Source organism: Gopherus flavomarginatus, chromosome 4 (assembly GCF_025201925.1).
Source record: "Gopherus flavomarginatus isolate rGopFla2 chromosome 4, rGopFla2.mat.asm, whole genome shotgun sequence".
Lineage (NCBI taxonomy): Eukaryota > Metazoa > Chordata > Testudines > Testudinidae > Gopherus > Gopherus flavomarginatus.
In genome coordinates this window covers 15,549,916-15,574,075 of record NC_066620.1, presented here as the reverse complement: position 1 = coordinate 15,574,075, position 24,160 = coordinate 15,549,916, and the positions used below count along the sequence as shown (strand labels likewise).

Sequence of the window (24,160 nt, the reverse complement as noted above, 5' to 3'; positions counted from 1 at the left end):
TTGGGTACTTTTCAAACAATTAAGGCTTTTGATATCCTAAAAGATGGTAAAATCCGTCTGTTTAAAGGGTCCTAAAGTCTGGGTTGTCTCTCTTGTAAACTGAAATCAAATGAAACAAAAATAGTAGGGAAAATATGTTATGACTTTGTTTGAATCACTTTTAAAGATGTAGAGGGAAAGATTATGCAGTTCAGAAATGCTGATCAGTGTAGCTGTAGTGAAATGCTCACATGGAACACAATCTATGCCAGTCCCTTAGATCGTAGATTTTTCACAGATAATTTAGAGTGGACCATGTCTCTTTACTCAAAACTCTTCCTCTGTATACTCTTAGGGAGTTCCTGATACCAGGTAGTTAGAGACTAGAAAATATTTTCCAGAGAACAATTAAGGGTGAAAATCACACAAATATGCAGTTTCTTATCACTCAGATAAGTATAACTATCTGGATAGGCATATTATCTCGATGTCAGAGAGGTTGCTGAGAGCATCCTGGGGCTGAATGAAAACTATCGGCATAGATAATGGCTGTATGCCAGCAGTTCTCAACCTGCTGCCTGCGGGCCCTTACAGCCCAATCAGCAGAGAGCTGTGGCCCATGTGACATCCTCAGGGCCATACAGGTAGTATTGGATGTGGCCCACATCATGCATTGTGGGACATATATGCGGCCCACACTGGTAAATAGTTTGAGAACCACTGCTGTATACTCTCCCCTATGCATTGCAAATCAAAATGATAAAGAGGGAACATTTTGTCTCCTGTGTTATGTGAAAGTTTTGGAAGAATCCTAATTGTTTATTATGAGAGCAAATTGAGGATAATCAGCTGTGTTTTGTTCTTTGTGATAAATCAAGTCTAATATCACAACTTGATTATTTTCAACAGCTCTTTTGGGGCATTTAGACAGAGAGGATTCTTCAGATGAAGCTGTTGTCGCCCTATCTCTAACATCACAAGAGGAACAGACATTTCAGGATGCCCTCCCCGCCTCTGGCTCAAACTTCAGACACACAGCACAGAGCAGTTCTAACAGGTAAGATTTGCTGAGTGGATGTGGTAACAGTATAACAATGAGGCATTTTAGCTTTTACAGCTTGCGCTGTAACTCCTATGCTTATAAATTTTGCAGATGGTACCAACGTGGAAGGAGTTGCAAGCAGTTTGGAGGAGAGTATTATAATTCAAAATGATCTTGATACATTGGCGAATTGGTCTGAAATCAACAAGATAGAATTCAGTACAGACGTGTGCAAAGTACTACATTAAGGAAGGGGAAAATGAAATGCAAAACTGATAGCACTGCAGAAAAGAATCTGGGGGTTATAGTGGGTCACAAATTGAATATGAGTCAACAGGGCGATGTACTTGCGACAACGGCTAATTTTCTGGGGTGTGTTAACAGAAGAGTTTTATGTAAGACCTGTACGGTAATTGTTCTGCTCTATTTGGCACTGATGAGGCCTCAGCTGGAGTAGTGTCCACTTCTGGGTGCCACACTTTAGGAAAGATGTGGAAAAATTGGCGAGAGTCCAGAGGAGAGCAATAAAAAAGGTTTAGAAAACCTGACAGAGGAGAGGTTTAAAAAAAAAAAAACCTGGGCATGTTTAGTCTTGAGAAAAGACGATTGAGGGGGGACTTGATGGTCTTCAAATATGTTAAGGGCTTTAATAAAGAGGACTAATCTGTTGTTCTCCATGTCCATGGAATGTAGGCCAAGAAGTAATGGGCTTAATCTGCAGCAAGAGACATTTGAGTTAGATATTAGGGAAAACTTTCTAACTATAAGGATCGTTAAGCACTGGAATAGGCTTCCAAGGGAGGTTGTGGAGTCCCCATCATTGGAGATTTTTAAGAACAGGTGAAATAAACACCTGTCAGGGATGGTCTATGGTATGCTTGGTCCTGTCTCAGCACAGGAGCAGATGGACTAAATGGCCTGTCAAGGTCCCTTCCAACCCTACATTTCTATGATTTCTGATACAGTCAAGGAAAACTCCCCTTTTCACAACACTGAATGACAAGATGCTGAGCAGGGGGAGAGGAGAAAGCAGGCAATTGACTGATATATATTTAATGCTGGTCTTCTCACATCCTGGGATTTTTAGATTATGTTGATGGCTCTTTTGGCTTTCAGAAGAGCTCTAACCATTTTCCTAGAAAATATTATCCTAAAAAGGATATTATATTGCTCAGTGGCCTGGCCTTTGTTCCCAGCGATTGTAAAAATTCAAGAGGAGGAAAGATAACACTAAAATACCAGCATTTCTATGAAACCTTAATTTAGCCTCTTAAATCTATATTCAGACCCTGAGGTAAAAGTGCTAGCGCGTTCGCAGTGCTGAGCACTGGCTACTGAAGTCCGTGACTTCCGCATCTCTGAAAATTAGGCCACTTTTACTTAGGTCCCCAAGACCTTGGTCTTGAAAAGTTTTGCACAGGGAGGAGTCCCACTGCAGTTGCGGGACAGCTCTTAGGCCCTGATCCTAAAGCACTTAAGCAATGCTTATGTGCCATTGGCTTCAAGACAAACACATCCTTAAGTGCTTTGCTGAACAGGGATGCTGTCCTGAATCAGTAATATGTAATGCTTCATACACTGTAAGTCTTTGCAGAATCTGAGCCTAAATATAGCTTTAGCTGCCTAACATTAAGCACCCATGTTGGGATGCTAGTAGAGGAACATTTTAGGACAGTAGCAGCAGCTATTGGATGTTTTGATATATTAAATAGAGATGCAGAAGTGCTGAGAGGGTGCAGAGGCAGTACCAAGAATACATGCGTTTTTGGAGTACTGAGCATTTATAACAAAATATTTAAATACCTATTTTTGTTTGCAAAAGTGCAACTTCCCTGGCCTGAAGTGCACAAAAGACAGAAGGACTGGCAGCAACAAGACGTTGAGCAGAAGCCAAGGTGTGAAAAAGAGTTGTAAAAAGTGCACACGACCCTAACACAAAGTTCTCTGAGCCCATCACTAGACTGCGGGTCTAGGGCTGCCTGAGCTGGCAGTCCATAGGATCTCTCTGTAAGAGCTCTTCTTGCTATTGCATCAAAGAATGGATGCTGTGCAGGGGAATCTCATCTCAATGGAGGGGAAAACTGAATAGCTCACCCCTAGAATGGCAGACTGGCAGGGCTGCCCAGAGGATTATGGAGGCCTGGGGCAAAGCGGGGGAGCTGCGGTGCTTGTACTCACCCAGCAGATGTCCAGGTCTTCGGCGGCATTTCAGTGGTGGGGGGCCCTTCAGTCGTTCCGCATCTTCAGTGGCACTGAAGTGCACCCCGCTGCCGAAATGCTGGCTGAAGACCCGGACCGCCACTGGGCCAGGTCTCGCGGGGCCCCTGGGGGGCCTGGGGCCTGGAGCAAATTTCCTCACTTCCCCCCCAACCCCCGCGGCCCTGCAGACTGGACAGATGCCTGTATAGGTTGAAACTGAAACATTGAGAAGTTGGATACCAGACCCATTTAAAGAACCTGTGCTTTGAATGATGGCTGCTAGCAAAAGCATGAAACCTTTGTTTTTTATAGGATTTTTTTTTCTTACAGCACTATTGGATATCAATACAAAAGAAAACAGCTGTCGGATCCCTGACATAAAAAAGATTTGGTCATCTAGATACGTGCATTAATTTCACCAAGGACAGCACATTTATATTGTCCTCTTCCTTGTCATTTCTTTCCTCTACACCTCCCTGAGTTGTCACTTCCTTCTGTTATTCGTTTTCTAACTTACCTAACATTGTAAGTCCTTTGGGATAGGGGGTCTTTCTTTTATTTGTTGTACAGAACATGTTGCATATACGGAACTAGTAAAGTAAAGAATAACAACGAGAACAGAGGTACCATGATAGTTAAGTGATGGATTTACAAGCATGAAGGAAAGTACTAAATATAGTAAGAAATAAAAATGGGCAACTATTCTAGGGGAAATGTAATTTTTATTTTCTCAGATGCATTCTTGATGCCTTCAATTCTATTCCTGGTAAAGCTCACGGTAAATTACAAAAACAACTCCTGTATTTTTCGGAACACAGTTGTTGCTTCACATTACATTAAAAATGTCCAGTTAGGAAAATCATTTGTCAGATTCTTAAATGGAAGCCCTCATTTTCTAAACCTTGTCTACGAACTGAATTTTGGAATAAGATCACATTAGTACTTCACAGTTAGTATGCTGATTTTATTTTTACCCTCCTGTGTGGTAGAATTTTTCTGGTAATTTCTTACTAGTTAAATAATACTGTACTTACATGCTGGCAAATTGTCCTAACTGTGTGTATGTAATTGCTCCAAACATGCCAGAGATTTTCAAAGCCATCTAAAGAATTTGGATACAACCTGTACCTCCAACATTTAGCATGAGATTGTTGTCTGTCAGTATTTGGGAGGGGTACACTGCTGTATTTACATAATACAACAATTTAAACAACAGTCCAGAATGGGGACCAATGCAACGTGCCTCTAATCCAGAAGTATAAATGTGCTTTCCTTCCTTCAGCTCACTGATTTCCTTATGAAAAATACTACACCTGATAGTTATATGGCAGCCCTGCATCTAGCTTTGTTGGTCTTCCTGTGTCAGCTAATCCGGAGTTCAGCTTCACTTGTGTTTCTTGGCTTGCTGACTTGCCCAGTTTAACACAGGCTAGCCCAGGTGGGTCACCACAAGTTGCTGATCCTCACTAGAGACTCTTTGCAATCACTGAAGCTGCATAAACTGCTCTGCCTTCCTGAGGTTTTTCATTACCTCCAGCCAAGCTGGTGAATATAAAGGAAACTTCTGACCCTCACTAACCGCTCCTTGAAACTGCTAAAACCCTCTGGATGCAGCTGACCCTAAGCAAGCGGATCCACTGCCCTGAAGTTTTTTGATTGCCTCCTGCTGAGCTACCAAATATAAAGAAAGTTTCTGACCCTCACTATTGGCTCTTTGGAACTGCTGAAACTACGTGAACCCAGTCAACCCTAATCTGAGTTTAAAAGAAACTCCTGCAACATCTCTCATATATTGGCTCAAAGAGTAATTGACGCCTGCTAGAGACCATGTGATTCCAGGAAACTTTCCTAATTCAAGTCTGTTAAAAAATTACAAGCGAACAAGATACAAGGGCTCAGAGATGATTTACTTGCCTTTTCACAAGATTTTTACAGAGGAAAGGAGGTCTGCAAAAGACACAAGCCTAGGAATCGGGATGTTTTAAGTTCTGTTCCCACTCTGCCACAGTCTCTGTGACACTTAGTCTCTTGGGCCAAGGTTTTCAAGAGTCACTAGTGATTTTTGTGAGCCTAACTTGAAACAACTTTAAAGGGCCTGGTTTTCAGAAGGTGGCTACATGCTCAGCACTTCCTGAACACACTGTACATCTTCTCCAGTTGGTCTTCCAAAAATCAGTAGTTACTTTAAAAACTCACTGTTTGTACCTCAGTGTCCTCATCTCTAGAAGAGGATTATGCTTGCCTTCCTCACTAGGAAGTTAAGTTTAATGAAGTTGTGTTTGTAAAATACATTGAGCTCCTCAGATGGGAGGCACTATTTGACTGCAAAGCGTTGTTATCATTCTAACCGATTTCCCATATCTGACATTTCTGCTGTCCACTTCAGCTCAGCCTCCAGCCACAGTTTCAAAGGAACAGACATGAAACGTTCTCCCTCTTCCACTGGCCCAAAGCTGTTATAAGTTTGATCACTTTTGTTTAGCTATTGACTGTCTCCACTTCTCCTGCTGTTTAAAGCTAGTCTTTCCGCGCTTATGTATTCCACTCACCAAGGAGGTAAAGTTAGATTTTGCTGTTTCATTGCCTGTTTACTTCTAGATTCTTTCCCTCAAGAAAAAAATAATAATCAACCTTATCACAGTTTTACTGCCTTTCCCTGACTCCAAACCTGGTGCAAAGTGGGATTTGCCATCTTTGCGAGGTCTCTTAAACTATACCAGGCACATTACTGTAAGTAGCTCGTTCATTTCTTACCTTCTAAACATCATTCATATGTTGGTATTGCTCAGTACCACAGCGGATAGGAATAGTCTCCCTTATGGGTGATTCATCTCTGCAGCAGTCCTATAGAAGTCTTCACTGGATCACAAGACATAATCTGTCCAAATGTGCATGGACACGTCAACATTGTGTTCAGTATCAATCTTATGATTATGGACTAGATGCTGCAAGCCTTACTTAGACAAGGTCTAATCACACACAATCAACAGCACTACTCGTATCGTGTCCATTTTACTCACATGAATAAGGCTTGTGCATGATTGGACCCTTCGATTATAAGGTCTTTGGGGCAGGGACTGTCTTCTTTAATCTCTCCAAGACACCATGCAAAGTACAACAATTAATGGCGACTGCTCCATTTCTCCATTCCTGATGTTTTTGAGTCGTTTAACTTGGGTTTACATTTGACGCCAGTTTTCTATTAAAGCTGCTCACATCCTAAAACATTGAACAGTTTCCTGTGTATCTGCATTGCTAACAAACCCATCACACAGCTTGGTAGAGTGTCTAGATACTACTGTATCTCACTTGAATTGCTGGAAAGTTATTTAAATCCCTGCACAGTTCCAAGGCAATGGCCTTAGTTCTTGGATTTAATTTTATGATAGCTCCTTTCCTTTATAGGGCCATTTAGCTGAATCTCAGGAATGACCAAATGTTTTAAAGTCCCATTAGTCTTTGCCCAGAAAATAACTATTTAACGCCTTAATATAGCAGCAGTACTAGCATTCTTCAGGAAGCATAACAAATTATGCATATGTTCAAATGGAGTCCAGTTTTTTTCCTTTCAGTTTTATGCTTAACAATTCACTTTTATTTAATCTTCTCAGTATCAAGAGCCTCCTTAAGGCCTTTTCCCCAGTCAGGAATTCCAGAGTCAGATCATGCTGTTAGCATCTCTCACTACTGCATTGTGTCTCTAAAAGTTCTCTTTCTGCTTTACATTTGCCTTTGTTGACCAAGTTTCATCACTGTAAAAAAATATAGACAAAAAGGTGTAGAAGCATTTGACTGTGTGTCTTGTTTGGATTTCATAAAATCAATATCACAAGCTCAGTGGAATCCCCCTGGTTTTCTAACATGAGCATGGACACTGCTGTCTGATGAATAGGTCTCTTTCTGACCAAGTATATGCTTGAGCTCTCTCCCACTTTTGGGTACTCTAAGCCGGGCCTGGTCCATATCCCACTGAAGTCAGTAAAAAGACTTGCATATACTTTAATGGGATTTCAGTCAGGCCCTAAAAGCACAGCAAGTTCATATCAGTAAACCAGGGGGAATGTAAATGGAACATTAGCCCTCAAATAATTAGTTGGGTTTTTGGTTTTTTAACAAAAAAACTAGGCCCTTCGACTAATAGGGCAAAAAACCTCATTGAATGACAATAGGGGATCAAGAAAAGGATCAGGAAAACATTGAGCATCTATAGGACAGGCCACTAAGTTCACTCTTTTTCTGGCGGGGGCCTAACTGTAGATCCAAGGTGAACTCTCTCCTTGGATTTGGAGTCAATGCAGAGAACCCACCATGGGTTAGAATCACTTCCCAACCAGAAAAAATGAGTCCAGTTAGTAACTCAAATCTAAGTTAGGGAAAGAGCAGTATAGTGGACTGAAATTGATGGTATTGTCCTAATAATACCCAGGCTGATCCTGGAGTCCTCACTCACACAAGTAACCCCGGATCACCAAGTGGCTCCCGCTACTCATCTGAATGAAGGTTCCAGGATGATGCCCCAAACACTTTCTGCATTTGTGTTCAGGCCTACTCACCCTATCCTAAGGGAAACTGAACAACTCAGGCCATTGGCCAATGCGGAGTTTATTTTGTGAATGCTAGAAGGGGGATTGTACTAATTCTAATTAGAGTTGTTGGTATTTTGTTTGTTGTGGATGCTGTTGTGGGGGGTTGTTTGTTTGTTTGACCATTTCACAGTCACCCATTCTTTCCTAGATGTCACATATTTTGTAGCCAAACTATTCTCTCTCTTTTGGCGTGCGTGCGTGTATACACATGTGAAATGGTTTGTTATCAGAATTACTCTGCAGATGCATATAAATAATGAAAACATTTCTGAAAGGCACTAACCTTGTTGTCCGTAGGAGCAGGATAAGTCATGGAGAGGATCAAATAAGTTAACACTATGTAAAAGAAAAATATTGACTTCTGCAGGCCAGCATATTTCTGACTCAATCAGCTGGTGAGCTGTAGAGACAATTTCCATGGTCTTGCACACCGGGTAAAGTCTGCATCCTCCTCCATTATTGTGGACTGTGTTTTTTTTTCCCCAGAATATATTAGTTTACAAAAAAAATTGTTCAAACTGTTCCTGTTTTCTAATAAGCTGCATATTGTTTTAATACCAGTGGATTTTTAAGGCATAATGCAAAAATTGTGTACTGTATATGTTACTTTATCAAAGGTTTTCTAAATGTTACTTATGTGCTTTAAAATGTACATATTTCTACTATTCCATCAGATTTTATATTAAGTACAGAAACAAGTGTTTAACTAAGTTGAGTTTGTAACACCCAATCAAAGTCCAGGAAATATTAAGCTATGGCTGCACTACCTTCTCTTTAATATTAGGCGGGGTGGGGGGGAGGTGATTCTTGGTGTGTTTGTTTGTTTGTTTGGGGTCGGGGGGTGAGCGAAGGTCAGCGCTTCGTTGATTCCTTTGAAATACCTGGGTGTTGTCAGTGTGACATTCAAAGGAACAATATTATTTAAACATGATTCCCCACACCCTCACTCCTTGAATAGAATATTGTCTTTTGTAGTTAAAGAAACAAAATGAAAATGCATCACTTTTGCAGCATTTCTGTTTTTTCTCCTTAAACTGCTAATAGCCTTTTTCGAAAGGCCTGTTTAACAATGAAGCAGCTGGTTTGCAAATAATATTAAGAGGAGGTTGTAACCATGCCTTTGTGGGTCACAACTAGGGTGACCAGACAGCAAGTGTGAAAAATCGAGATGGGAGTGGGGGCTAATAGGATCCCATATAAAAAAAAAGCCCCAAATATCGGGACTGTCCCTATAAAATCAGGACCTCTGGGCACCCTAGTCACAGCTGAGAATGCCAAACTCAAGACTAACTGCTGAGAAATAGGGCAGATACACCCCAAGACTGGTGGCTAATCCCCCATAGGATATACCAAACCAGCGTCAAAAGTAAACTTCTATTTCACCACATTGGCTAACAAGATGTCATAAAAGCAATTTTCTTGGGCATTCCAGTCCTTGTATTACCACTGAAAACACTGGATGTAAAGATGAGTGGTTCTTTACAACCAGTGTCCTTAATTAAAAAGTTTCTTCTGATCCCAAAGGACTGGCCACACACCCAGGTCAGTATATAACTTAGATTTTACCCCAAAATCATGCTGATGCCAATCCTTTAATATCTAAAATCTAAAGCTTTAATCATAAAAAGAAAGAAAGGTTAGAGTTAAAATTGGTTAAAGGATGATGGATGGAATTAACTGCGGCTTGATAAGTCTCTGATTGCTTCCAAATCATTGGTTAGAATGCTCCCATTAATGTAAGTCCAGATGCTTGGACAAGAAAGAGGCTGGAGCAGGATAGAGGCAGAAATGGAGGGGTTTCCAGGGCCTTTTATCTCTTCTGCCATGTGGAAGGACACCCACTGTTTCAAAACAAAGCCCTCACACAGCTAGTGGAGAATCACAGGTGACCAAATAGTGTTTGGAGTCACATGTTCATGCCCCATTTCGCTCAGTCATTGCAGGAAGCCATTACCTATATTCCAGACAGCACGTTTATAGGACAGTCCACTCGGTGTAGATGGGCGTCTCCCATGGTCAATTGTGAGTTAGGAGTCCTTTTGATGGGCTACTCAATTAGAATAATATCAGAGGGGTAGCTGTGTTTGCCACTTTTACAGAATCAGACTAAGAGTTCTGTGGCACTTTATAGACTAACAAACGTATTGGAGCATGAGCTTTCGTGGGTGAATACCTACTTCATCAGATGCATGTAGTGCCACAAAAACTCATGCTCCAATACGTTTGTTAGTCTACAAGGCGCCACAGAACTCTTTGCCGCTCAATTAGAATAGTCCCTGCAAAATGTGCTGGCTAACTACCTCATGTGCATTACTCCAGGAGCAAACATTTGAAATCCAGGTATAGAGTCAATATTCCTAACTTCAAATACAAAAATGATACATGCGTACAAATAGCATCATCCAAACCAGCAAATCATAACCTTTTCATAGACATTTTACATGCCACATTTCATATAAGATTTGTTACAAATAGATAACAGTGGTTGCAGCAATGCTCTATATGATCATATTTTAACCAGATAACATCACAGAGGTGAGAAGAGTACTATAAATATATATGTCCAAACAACATTATACACAACATACTGTAACTTCATAAATAATCATAGTGTTTTACCTATATAGTATTTGTATACTTGAAGTTTGCTGTTCTAAACCAAGCTTTTTTGAAGGCTACTGAGAAGATGCAGCATGGCATACTAGACTGATCATCAGACTAGCAACCAGGAACTCCTGAGTTCTAATCCTGCCTCTGTCACTATAGGCCTCATCCTTTGAATATTCAAAAACTCCACTGACGTCAGTGGGAGTCTGATGCACCAAAAATGCTGAATAGGGTAAATATATGTGACCTTGGGCAGATCAGTTTTTGTGTCTGTAAAATTGAGGTAATAATAGTCATTGACTTCAAGAAATGTTGGTGGATTAATTAATGTGTGCAAAGCTCTTTGAAGATATACAATCAACTCTTAGTACTAGTGATTTATTTGTTGCAAAGGAAATACACTCTTTGTTATTATGTTGTTATGTTATTTTGATTCTAATCAGGGGCGGCTCCAGGCACCAGCACACCAAGCGTGTGCCTGGGGCGGCAAGCCAGTGGGGGCTGTCTGCCGGTCGCCGCGAGGGCAGTAGGCAGGTTGCCTTCGACGGCATGCCTGCGGAGGGTCCGCTGGTCCTGCAGCTTCGGCGAACCTCCCACAGGCATGCTGCCGAAGCCACGGGACCAGGGACCTCCCGCAAGCAAGTCGCCAAAGGCAGCCTGCCTGCCGTGCTTGGGGCGGCAAAATACCTAGAGCCGTCCCTGATTCTAATCAAAGTGCCTCTAAATTAAATGAGATTGTTCAAGCAATTTTTCTGACAAAAATAACTTGGCTTTGTCACAAAAGTTATACATGTAATTAATGGAAAGCGTCTGGGTTTGCAAAACAAGGAGAATAAGCAAAGTGTCTGGCAACAGGTTCCCTACAAACATTTTATAATGTATAGTTTGGGGAATGCTGAGCCAAAACAAACTGTCGTTGCCGACAGTAAAACCTGACATTTACTTTACATTGATCCAACTTGGCCGAGCCCAGGCTGACCTTGTTTACTCATCTCAGAGTCTTCTAATTCGTATTAACTTGGCATTGAAAGGGAACATGTAGCATATGTGCAAAAGACCCATTTTCTGCATCTTTAGACTGAGATAAATGTAGTACATTGAGTACTGCTAGTGCACTGAGCTCTTAGGTAGATTTATATGTATTAGATAGAACTGGTTAAGTTCCTGTTATCCCCACTGGGCTTTTTATATTTGTTGACCATAAAACTAGCAGCTCAGTAGAAGCAACATCTTCTTCTAAGCCTTTGGATATATATAAAATCCTCCCAGCACTGGCCAATTTTCAAGACACATCCAAAGAGGATGGACAGTTTTAAGCTCTTTTAAAACATAAAAATAGAGGGTTTACTGCAATTTGGCAGCCAAAAAAGCAGTTTACAGGTCTCCACAGAATCCATGGCTATGTGCAAGAAAGCTATGGAAAAGATAATGGGGTCAGAGAGCAAAAGGATCTCTCCATTTTGTAACCAACCTAATCTGGTCTCCAATGAAGTTCCTTAGTTTCTTTTGCTGAGCCAATAAAGCTTAGTGTGATGTAGCAGTTGCATTATTGTGGCTTTAATATGGCTTGGGGAAAGCTGATGAGCAAGGTTGCTTTATGGATTCACAGCTGCTTGCATAACCTTCACTGTACTGAGAGCAGGAAGACAAAGACACAGGGAAAGTCTGAGCTCTTTCTTTAATTATTTACATTGTTGTCAGTAATAAAGGGCTGGAATCTATTCTTTGTATTATCAAAGCCAAATGCGATTGTGCGCTGTAGCTGTTAATAAATTCGTGTGCAATAGGAAAGCAGTCACATTTTCATTCTCACGATTTACTTCTGTCCAAAATTAAAAGAAGCACTTGCTAATCTACTCACAGACTTTCAAAAAAAGGCATGTGGTGTCATTGTACCTTTGCAAATGGTAGTACAATAGAGTAGATGTTACCATATCCAGAGAATAACTGGTAGGTGGGAAATCCACCAGAATGAAGAAGTGACAGAAACCCACTAGTCCTGCTTAATAATTTTTCCAATTTTTATATTCTGCTCCCCTCTTCCTGCAGGCAAAACTCCTATTGATTTCACTGGGTGTTTTGCCAGCATGAGGACTGCAGGATCAGATCCTGCTAGGCATGCTGATCCCAAATAAGTTAATGTATCTACTAAAATCTAACAGTCTGATTCCACTGCCTGGGGAGGCGGATTGCCTACGTATGCTGTTGAATAACAGAAGATTGAGGATGAATGAACAACAGGAGGATAAATGAAGAAATCAAGACTACCAAAATAAAACAAATAACTTACACGTACATTCCACAACGTCATGCGGGTGGGTTTTTTGTTTGAGGAGAAGGAACAGCACAGAGTAAAAAGCTCACAACTTCTATCTTAGCAGTCTAGGGATTTTTGGTTTGGGGGCTTTTTTAAGTGTGAGAATAATTAGATGATGGAGTTCTGGACATCACATCCTGCTTTCTTGGCATCCTGGTATCTGACTGACTGCTGTTCCTTAGAAGTATTTCAATGTGAAACATTCCTCTTGTCTGTTAGAACAATCTGAAGATCTGTTGGGGGCAACCTATTTAACAAAACCCTTAATCGCTTGAAAGACAAGAACCTTACACCACATCTTTGACTGACAGCACAGCTATAGAAGGATTGCACAGGCAAGAGAGTTTTCATAGTAAAATTCAGTCAACAAACAGTAGCATCTGATAAAAAAAAAAAAGAGCTAGAGTTTGAAAACAGTGAATTACAGGCTGCCATGCGCTTTTAAAGAGGTAAACAAACAAAATGGCTTTACTGTCTATTATATGACTCTCTGCCACACCTCTCTCCCCCCCCCCTTTTTTTTTTAAAGTTGTGCTACACATAGACAAAGAGACAACAGAGAGAGTGCGCCTGAAATAGGAAGCAGTGCTGCTTCTGTAATGGAAAAACCCTTGTCCTGGAATCCAGCAGGTAAGAATTAACAAGTTACTTTCAAATAAGCACAATGGAAAGAAGTTGTACATAGTGTAAATTGATAGCCTGGAAAAATTTGAGCTCAGAAAGAAAGTGAGCTAGTGCTGAAAATTCATTGCTGCTTAACTGTGTGACAGCCAAACAAGGAGGAAGCAGGATCCAACCGTGAAAGCACAGTCTACAAAGCAAGGAAATTGGACTCTATTCCTGAGGCTACCACTGACTCTTGTGATCGTGGCAAAAATCACTTAACCTGTGACTCAGTTTCCCCATCATTGTAAAACTATTTATTGCTCATAGATGAAAGGTGCTATGTATGTGCAAAGGATTGCTGTTGTTATTAGCAGCATTGTTTTATGTTTTAGTATATAAGAGCCAGAGTCAGGAGCAGCGCCAGGGTTTCTGGCGCCCTAGGCAGGATTCAGGGGGCGGCATTTTGTGCACTCCCCACGGGGCGCACGGGAGCTTCTGGTTCCACTCCCATCGCGCCGTCGAAGAAGGACCCTCCGCTGAAATGCCGCAGGCGACAGTGGCAGTCATTGAGCTGCTCAATTGCCTGCCACTGTTTTCCGCAGCACTTCGGCAGAAGGTCCTTCTTCGGCAGTGCGACGGGAGCGGAACCGGAAGCTCCCGTGCGCCCCGTGAGGAGCGCACAAAATGCCGCCCCCTGAATCCTGGCGCCCTAGGCGACCGCCTAGGGTCACCTAGTGGAAGCACTGGCCCTGGCCAGAGACTCAACAGGTGTAAACCAGTGTAGCTCCATTGAAGTCAATAGTTTGTAAAACAACAAGCAACACTATTTTGGCAAGGATGTTTCTAGAGTGAACAGATGAGGTCATTTTGTTTGTCAAGTATTTTAAACATTTGTCAGATACATATAAATAATATATAAAATAAATACAGATATATATATGCACACACACACATATGTATGTGTGTATATAAATATAATAAATTAATAAATGTGTGTACACACACACACCCCTCTACCCCGAAATAACGCGACCAGATATAACACGAATTCAGATATAACGCGGTAAAGCAGCACTCTGGGGGTGGGGAGGGGCTGCACACTCCAGCAGATCAAAGCAAGTTCAATATAATGCAGTTTCACGTATAACACGGTAAGATTTTTTGGCTCCCGAGGACAGCGTTCTATTGGGGTAGAGGTGTACACACACACACACACACACACATACATACACACACACTCTCTCTCTCTCTCTCTCTCTCTCTCTCTCTCTCTAAAGAACAATGGCAGAATATTTCAAGGGCGGGGGGGAGCCATGGCAGGAGCACCTGTATTCCATAGGGCAGGTTTGCACTTAAAATGCTGCAGCAGCACCACTGTAGCGCTTCAGCGAAGATGCTGCTGTTCCGACAGGAGAGCTTCGTAGTTCATCCACATCCCCAAGCGGCCGTAGCTATGTCGATGGGAGAAGCCCTCCTGTTGAGATAGCACTGTCAGTCCTGCGGGTTAGGTTGGTATAACTGCGTCACTCAGGGGTGTGGGGCTTTCACAACCCTGAGCAAAGTAGTTATACCAACGTAGGTTTATAGTGTAGGCCTGGCCCCAGTCACCAAGCCAGGTGTACTGATATACTTAAGGATATTTGTAAATCAGGTAAGGACGTTCACCCTTTGCCATGTTCAAGTATCACACCACATTTTCAAAGAGGTCAACATGAAAGGGTTGTTCTACCAGAGCTGCCATTAGCATATCCTACACCCGCTCGGTTACAGATGGTCATGCATGTATTATACCTGGATTGTCCCTAACGTCAGATCTGCCACACTGTCTTCGTCAAAATGCATTTTGCTGTGGTTTGGCAGGGCTTGGGGAGTGAGAGAGAGAGGATCACACGTGCACATACATATCTAGGTAATATGGTAAATGCTTTAATTCATCCATCGTGTGATAGGATACAGCTATTTTATATCCTATCCAGAGGCTGAAAAGATAACGGCCGCATATTAACCTTGCTTGTTTGTTTTCCAGAAAGTTCGGGGAATTTTGGGGACGTTCACACAGAACAGGTAACACTATTTTTTTCTGTCCATTCTACTCTGTTTCACCCCTTGGTACAAATAACATCTTTCATTCAAAGGCAGGACTCCGGTCAGTGGAAGTTCCACATCCATAGGGCTTGTGAAATAGAGCCAGACCTTCGTGGTTTGAATCCAACCCAGATCACCAGCGATCAAAATTTGTTGATGTCTGATCTTGATTTGGTGGAGAATTGAGTCATTAGTCTCAGTCCACATCCATCTTACAGAAACAGCCACCACGTTTCCAACTAATTGCCGCCTTTGCTGGAAGTTTCAGCAGCAAGACCAAGAGTTAAAGAGGCACAAAGACTTGATTTGCCCTTCACTCACTAGAATGTATTTGCTGTCCCGGGGTGGTGCCGTGTGCGTGGGGTGGGCTGCACTGTGGCAGATCTCTGGCTATGTGGAACTCGTCAGTCTCCGGCGCGGTCAGTCCAGGATCTTTGAGGAGAAATACATTCACCGCAGTTTTGTTTAGCAGCGGGGCAGTAACCACTGTCATTAAGGTTACAAACTAGTTTCCATTCTAGCCCCTGTTTACAGTTGCTTGTAACTGTCTGAAACTCACCTTGGGGGAGGGTGGAAATTTTCAATGTTCGTCCTGTGTACAAAAAGGTGATTTTTAAAAACCTGAGCAAAACCTGTCCAGCCTCCACCCCCCAAGGACAGTGAGAAAATACACTTTTGTCCCATCAGAATAACAACCCGTGCCAAAATAGAACAACTCTCCAGGAACAACTCTCTGTCAGCCCAGGATCCACACAGAGCAACCTGCTCTGGCCACACCCTCTCCAGCCCCATAATGCTCGAGTGCACCCCCTCATGATGGTGGGGAGGGGCAGTCCCAGAGCAGGCGGCACATAATGGACTGTGGTAGCTGTGCAACCCCAGGAGATTCCCCTGCTCAGAGGGAACCTCCAGCTGCCTCTTTAAGCGAACACTGCCCTCTCTGTGCTGGCCATAAGCGTACAGTATAAAGGAATTGTGAACTTTTGCTGACATACATACAATACCTATGTTTACCGCTAACTTCTCTTAATAGTTAACAGCTCCTTTCCTGAAATGTACCTTAAAAAAAATCTCCTCTCTGCACGTGTAGCTATGTTAGCTTTGTAGCTAGTTCTACTGGCTGGAAAGAATGTGCATAGTCCATGGGTTGCTTCCAAAATTACTCAAATTCCTTAGAGAGAAGGGAAGTTACTGTATTAAATTGTCTGGGTCATTAACGATATGCTAAACCCCATGACAAATTAGCATACCGGAAAAAAAAAGATGTACATGCGTCTCTAAGGTTGGAGAAATATTTTCTGATCTTTAATTACATGATCTCATTTGATTGTGAAAATACTGTATTGTAATGTGCAGGGACCTGGGAGCAGCTAAACGTAGTTCTGCTCTGAAAAGTGACTGTTAAAATGGTGGGACTTTGTGTTCATGGTCTCTCGATGACACCAGATCAAATAGGCACCATCTACAAGTCAAAATATGAGGATTTTTCCTGACTGCCACCCTAGCAAACTGGGATCTGACAGTCAGGCTGGGTTCTGTTCTTCTTGTGTATAGTCATATTCACTAAAGGCTTTGCAAAGTAAACTCTGCCTTTGATGACAGTGGCTTCATGTGATGCCCTCAGCGACATCTGTGCAATTCCATTGATTTCAAAGAGTATGCACTGCTCTAGCTGACCGCTACAAACTGGGTTTGTACAGCACCTAAGACAATGGGGGTCCTAGTCCGTGACTAAGGCTCCTCGCTGCTACAGTCATTCAGATCATAAAGCTTGGTAGACAGTTCTGTTTGATGCACGGGGAAAGAGAACCTTGCTTCATCTCCCGGAGCTGGGTTGTCTCCTGCAAGGAGGAAAATGCAGTAACAATGTATCTTTGCCACTGAAGTGAGCAGTTATGACAATTACTCTAATTACACGAGGAAACAAGATGGAGCCATTTTTACATTGTCACTTTTCGGAGCGGAACCACACTTCAAAGCCATATAAGCAATGTTAACTTGGACATTTCCTGAATTTTTAGTGCTCACCTAGGTGACTTGAACAGCCTGCTACTGTATTGTTATAGACTATCACATGCATGTTCGTCCTTTGCATGATATACTGCACACTAAATGTTCTGTACAAGTTCAAAATCAAGAGAGTGTTCTCCATCATTTTGGGGTTTTTTAAAATGTTTTTTCTGTGTAAAAAGATATATTGGACATTCTCATAAGTTCTTGGAGAATGAAAAACTTTTCCCTTTTGTCCAGCTAATTGGACTGAATATTGTTTTACTGAAAATCACGCAAAGAGCCTGGTAGAGTAGCCTGTTGAATTCAGTATCAATGTTGCTAAAGCCCTAGGGAACGAGGCTTGTGCTTTAGGGAGATGTTTAAAATTCATGCACTCAGAGGGCCAAAACCTGGGTCTTGTCACCCAGCCCAAGTTGGGGCTGTACTCTGGATATTTCCAGCGGGGGCCAGAGGACACCTCCCACCTACAGCCACAGAGTGCCTATGAAGCCCAATGGCTGAATTATCCCTCCAATGCACCCGTGTATGCCCACCTTCACTCCACTATTCCTCTAGCCTGGCTTTGCTTCCATTGCTTCAGAAGGGCCCCTCTCATTGCTGGGCTCGGTGCCACAAAAGGGGGGCACACCCAGAGCCCAGCCATTTCTTGCACAGTGGAATTGCCCTGGTTCTGCTGCTAGAGACACTTCTGTTGCCATGACGTTGAGGATTTGATTTGCCCTAAAGGGCAGAGCTATGCCAAAGAACTGGGGGTCAGAAGTGGCCTATTCCTTGGGCGAGTGGAGACCGGGAGCCTTGCTGAGACTATATCCACAGCATCATGTAAACAATCTCTTGCACGACCTGTGTATTCTTTGCTCACTGTGAATCCTCCCTGAAACTGCAGGAAATTGTTCCCATTCACCTGCCAGGTCCAGAAAAATCACCATCACATAGCCAAATATTTGACCAAGAAAGGCTTTGCTGTTTGAAGACAATTAGTTATTTTCTAGAAGAAATGGTTAGCTGTGCTCTCGTCACCAGCCACTGTAAGTCCAGCTGATTCAGTGATTAGAGGCAGAGATGGGGTGAAGTGTGGAAAGTCAGATCCAAACATCTCTGATGTTAGAGATCTGGCATTCGGGTTCAGTTAAGTCAGAGACTGGAAGTCACGAGACAAGTTCTGTTCCCAATTCTCTTCTACCTGGGTGATCTTGAGAAAGCGCCGCATTTTCAGAAGTCTCTTCTCATTTAAAGTGCCTTAATTTTTGGATGCCTAACTTGATACAAGTAGGTCTCCAGAGGTCCTGATCACCTCCATCTATAAAATCACGCTCCAGATGTCTCAAATTGCACACGTTTGAAATTGCAGGCCTTCACCTCTTTGTGGCTCAGTATCTTGATCTGAAACTAGGATGATAATGCTTACTGAGATTTTGTAAAGTTCTCTGAAAGCCTGGCATCATGTAAGTGCAAAGTTATTATTTATTTTATTATAGATTAATTAACAAAATGACCACCACACCTACAAGGGAGAATTCCTGTGCTTTACCCTCATAGCAGAAGACAATACAGCTGTCAATCTCAGAGGAGGAGGATTTAGGAGTGAAAAAGGAGCAAAGCAGCATGGTTACCTTAAAGATGTAGACAATGTTGAGTGTTGAAATGTTAGACAGAAACCCCAGGATTTGAGCAAGTGCTACATTCCTGCACCTAGAATCAGAGTGGTGTCAATAATTATCCAGTAGTTTGAAATGGTCTTATGGAAACTAGAGTGAAATGTCCAATATCAATGAAACAAATGAAAGTTCTAAGAGTCTTACATCCCTTAAGAAGACAGAGAATCTTACTGTTCACGAATTTTGTTGCACGATCTGCCTGGGAGAGTTGTGGTAGAGGCTATGCCTGAAATTCACCAGGAAAGATGACTTGTTTCAGCATTATATAACCTTAGGGATGTGGTAGAGAAGTGTTTAGTTATATGTAGAGGAATGGGGAAACACTTCCATTTTCCTATAAAACAACTAACTGTTGGTATTTATATGGTGCATGGAGCTTTATCCAGTAAAGGCCAAGTGCCTCCTAACTAACGTGCTCTCCAACTTTTTCCTCAGCCACCAAGCAGCAAAAATGCCCAACAAGAGGCTGGAACTAAAATGCAGTATTTACATCAAGACAAAATTCTAGCTGTTGAAGTACTTTTGACCCTAAGCACACAGCAGTAATCTATGCATTGTGCACTGAAGCATTGTTTAAGAACGTGATGTGTATCTCTGTGGTAGAATATATATACCATAAGATGGAGCTGCTGCTCTGGCAAATCCTCCTTATTAGGTTGCAAGGGTGTTTTTTTCCTCACTTGAAGTGAAAGAGTGAAAGCCACGTGAATCCCACTGAACTTGCCAGCACATACACAAGCCTGCGGCAGCCTTAACTTCCATACCCTTCTTGTTGCCAGTTTTCCACTTTTTTTTTTCCAATTTAAATTAATGTATTTTGTAAACTACAGTAGAGCACATACACCCGCTTCCCTTTGATTTCAGCTCCACACCTAGTTTTCCTTTGCATCACGAAGAGGTTTCTGCTCATCTGTAATTGTAAGGGAAGCAGTGATTCACTAGAGCGTAACCCTTTCCTTAGCAAAGTTTTCACACGTTTTGTAGGCATGCCAACAACATGTAGCATGAAACACCCTTGCATTCTAGGCACATGCCGTTTTCATTAATTGTCATGTGTTACAAAAATAATGGGCTACGTTTCAGTTCTGCACACACATTTGTTGTGCATACATCGGGGGGGGGCATTTATGTGCACTTAAGTATTTGCAGGTTTGCCTTAAGATTACAAAATTGCATCCCTAGCTTTAAAAATCTGGCTCTGGTACTAGTGGCATTAATACAATGTTAGAATGTTTGTTATACATTTTAAATAAAGAGAACAAAATAAGGTTTAGCTTTTGCAAATAAGCTTCCATGGAGAGGTTAATTGGAGTCAATATTTAGATAGGTTTGCGTTTCTTTGAGTTTCTTAAATATAAAAAGGGTACATTTTTAAATCTACCATTGCATTTAATTTCTGTATGCTAAAGTGAGTGATTGTATGTTGTTGTTTTTCCCCCAGGAGGCTGGAGGAAGTGGATCTCTCAAAGTGGTTCATTTTGGTCTAGTATAATTAAGAATATGACTACTTTCACTTTAAAAGAAAATACTCTAAGCCTGATTAGACTCCCACTGAAATTCATCGCAGTCTTTCCTTTGGCTTCAGTTGCCTTTGGATCAGGCCCTTCAAGAGAAAATTCAGTTAAAAGTTTCAGCAATGGTCTGCTTAAAACACTGAATTATTGATTTATAGGCACCTGTCTCTGCAAAAACTGACTCACATTTATTTATGAAAAGCAATATTGTGAAATTTTCATCATGACATCTGATGCCATACAAAATCCAATAATCATGGATACCAGTATTACTGTACAAATGGGAATGCTGAAAGATTGGTTTTTCATTAAACAAATCCGTAAACCTCACAGAGCAAATTCTCTGTAATTCTCCATGCATTATATATTTTAACAATCTTCACTTGGATGCAGATTTGAATTTCCACTTAAGGCTCTGAAAACCATTCTACCGAGATCCTAGCAGATAAAATCTTCACTCAGGATACCTCTGTGAAAGAGCAGCCTTTCACAGTCAGCAGCGTTTTTCTAAGAATGCTCTCAATTTTCGTATCTACATATATCATTTTAGTTGAATAACCATTATTTTCCCTTTAAAAAAAAGACATGGAGTCTCTTAAACATCATTCCATTGGAGTCCAGATTTTAATCTTGCTTCTCTAGCCACTAACAGAAAATGCTACAGGGAAGACAACTTAACCTGTTTCATTACTATACTTGTTCCGGAACTATTAAAAGAGAAAAGGAACTTTATGATGTTTCTGCTTTCCTACCATTTGATCCAGTATATCATGTATGTGCACACATATTGTGCTTTACTGTATATACACACATATAGATTAAGCTTGATCTTTTGGACCAGTCAGTTATGTAAAATTGAAAGTCAGTGATCTACTTGAATTTGCTTTTTGGTTACTGTCTTTAAATGGTACTGTCATTAACTAAGTGGATTAAAAATAAAAACTTTTTTTTAAAAAATCAAACTGTTTAGAAATAGTGTGTTGAGAAAATCTGAGTTTATTTAAAATGTATCGATTTATTGTTCATTGGTCCAGCCATTTTTTTCCCCTAAGAGTCAAAAGGCTGCTGAAATCTAACATATACTCAGTGGATGGTGGGTTTGGTAGTAATAAAAAAATCCAACATAATTTAGCAGTTTGTTTGTATCAGCATATTCAGATATGTCTGTTAAAACAGACTGAAAAGCTTACGTCTTGAGTGAACAAAACTGTTAAATGCCTAAAATTCTACATATTCAATGGGGAAAATATTAATAAAGTGAGAACTGTGAAACAAACAGCAGTTTACTACAGCATTTCACCACACACAGCTGTATATATAATGGATGGTTACGCTATGTATCCGTACAGTAATTTGAGGAGAGCATGTGTTGCTTATGATACAGATTTCTATTTAATTTCTGAGATAGATGCAGTGCAACAACAGATCAAGGAAATCTCTCACTTGCTCTACATAAAACGCTGAAATGTGTTACCTAGGCATAGAGCTATTTTGCTGAATTGAAGCCATATTTCTGTCAGTACAAGTGATGGTCTATATGTGGGATTAATCTGACACCAGACAGTGATCCTTAATCCTTCAGTATATCATAATCTATTTACTTTGCATGCTAAGAGGATTTTGGTTTAAAAATATACAGGAAGTGATGCTAGAAATGTACATAAGATCATGAATGTTGTTTCCTAAAATCTCAGTTTTTAATAAAATCCCTTTATGGCTTTCTTGGAGTTCTTTCCTAGAAAAGTGTTGAATAGGGATTTAGCTGAAAATGGGCATATGTTTTTCTTTATGCTTCAACCTTGTGACCATGTTCATCCTTCTTCCCTGCAGTTTTTTGTGCTGGAGGTAAAACATGAAAGAAAAGATCTCCACTGTAGCAGGATCATTTTCTGGGTGTTATGCTGGGAGATTTTATTGACAAAATCAAAACAGGTTTTGAGCTAATGTGGAATTTTTGTATATATTAATTTCTATTTATGTTCATGATTTAGCAATGACTGTTATCCAGAGGTCAGCGCAAAGAAAGCCACAAATGGATTGTGTGCAGTGGTTCTTTACTCATAAGATTGAGGAATACATTGCATGATCTGTAATCACCTATTTTCTTTGCACCACCTCAGAGAGGTGTCTACAAAATGATTGTTATAATTCACATTATTACATACTTGTAATTTGAACTTATAACTGTATCATTTATGCTTCTACTCTTCTGTACGGGCTCGCCTCAATTATTATACTTAGCATTTATAGAGGGTTTTACATCTACAAAGCCAATAATCGTCTAATCATTAGAGCAGAGAACTGGGAATCGGGAGCGCTGGGCTCTGTTCCTAGCTCTGACCATAATTCTGTGAGAGACTCTGGAAAAGCTGCTTTACCTCTGTGTGCCTCCATTTCCCTAGCTGCACAATGGAGCTAATAATACTCCCCATCTTTGTAAGATGCTTTGAAAGACTGGGGTGCAAAGGGCTATGTAAGTACTAAGTGTCATTAGTACTGTAGTTTTAGTTACTCTTTGTTACACCCCAGTACAGTAATTACAAATAGAAAAACTGAGACAGAGCGGGGTTAAAGCCAAATTTTTCAGACCTGAGCAACTAAACGTTAAAGAATGGCAAATAAAATAAAAATAGCAATGTAATAAATTAGGTCACACCCCTTGAGGGGCCCAATTTTTCAGACATACCGGGGCAAAAAAACCACTGACAGCTCAACTCAAATATTTTCTGGACCAGCCAACTTTAAGGAGTAGGCTTTGCCCAGTGACTGGAAAGGGATTTATCTGTATCTCAGCCCAACCAGCTCTCAGCACCATTCACCGGAACCCTACAACCACAGCCACTAGCACTTAAGCTGAGGATCTGCATGTCCTGGGATGAGAGGAAGGGCAGGCCACGAGTCTGCTGCACGAGAGAGCAGACGTGTCCACAGTGACCTGGTCTCTCATCCACCCACTTGGTGTCTGGTGCTGCCAGTTTGGCACCTTTCCCCAGCATCACACTGCGTTTAAACAGATCCCACACAAGATGTCCTTGTTCTGTGACATTTCAGGCATGTTTAAAACATGTCATGTCACAGCTGTGAGCAACTCAACTGTCTCAATCAGATTTTTTTTTAAATCCCTGTATCATGCATTGCCCTTTTCTTGCGCTCTTCCAGTCATAACAGTGATGCACTTTACTGGCCAGATTTGAGTGCAGATGATTAACATCACCCACATAAAATTCAATTGCTTGGGCTTCACACAAGTGAAATGTGAGATGATTGGGGTGACAGCGTCTACCCATCCACCTTCAATCTGGGGCTAGAGCCCAGCCCCAATCTGTAGACTAGAGAAACAGCCACCGCATCTGTGCCACTTGAATGACGTGCTAGACCCAAGGCATCTGGGTAATCATGGGAGAGAGTGTGTGATTACTGGGTGCATATGTACAGTATGCAGGGAGAAAGTAGCAAGTTTTTAGTTCATTAAATGGTTTAATCACTGTGTGTTATTTTCTGGATTATTTTCTTTTGAATAGGAAAGATGCTACAGAGGACTCTGTAGTGGTTTT

At 41.3% G+C, this 24,160-nt stretch overlaps 1 protein-coding gene across 8 annotated transcripts in view; it reads left to right on the top strand.

Annotated features, from left to right (window-relative positions):
* WDPCP (WD repeat containing planar cell polarity effector) overlaps positions 1-21,554 on the top strand; it is a 248,216-nt gene extending 226,662 nt beyond the window's left edge. For 7 of the 8 annotated variants that reach the window (XM_050952075.1, XM_050952079.1, XM_050952077.1 and 4 more), the window contains 3 exons: positions 889-1,036; positions 13,260-13,360; positions 15,363-16,872. In XM_050952075.1, the coding sequence (XP_050808032.1) occupies positions 889-1,036; positions 13,260-13,360; positions 15,363-15,607 (494 nt within the window). In that variant the 3' untranslated portion in view covers positions 15,608-16,872. Of the gene's footprint in view, positions 1-888; positions 1,037-13,259; positions 13,361-15,362; positions 16,873-20,533 lie in introns of those variants that run through there. The other variant, XM_050952082.1, reaches the window with a different exon arrangement.
* Positions 21,555-24,160: the final 2,606 nt, after the last annotated feature.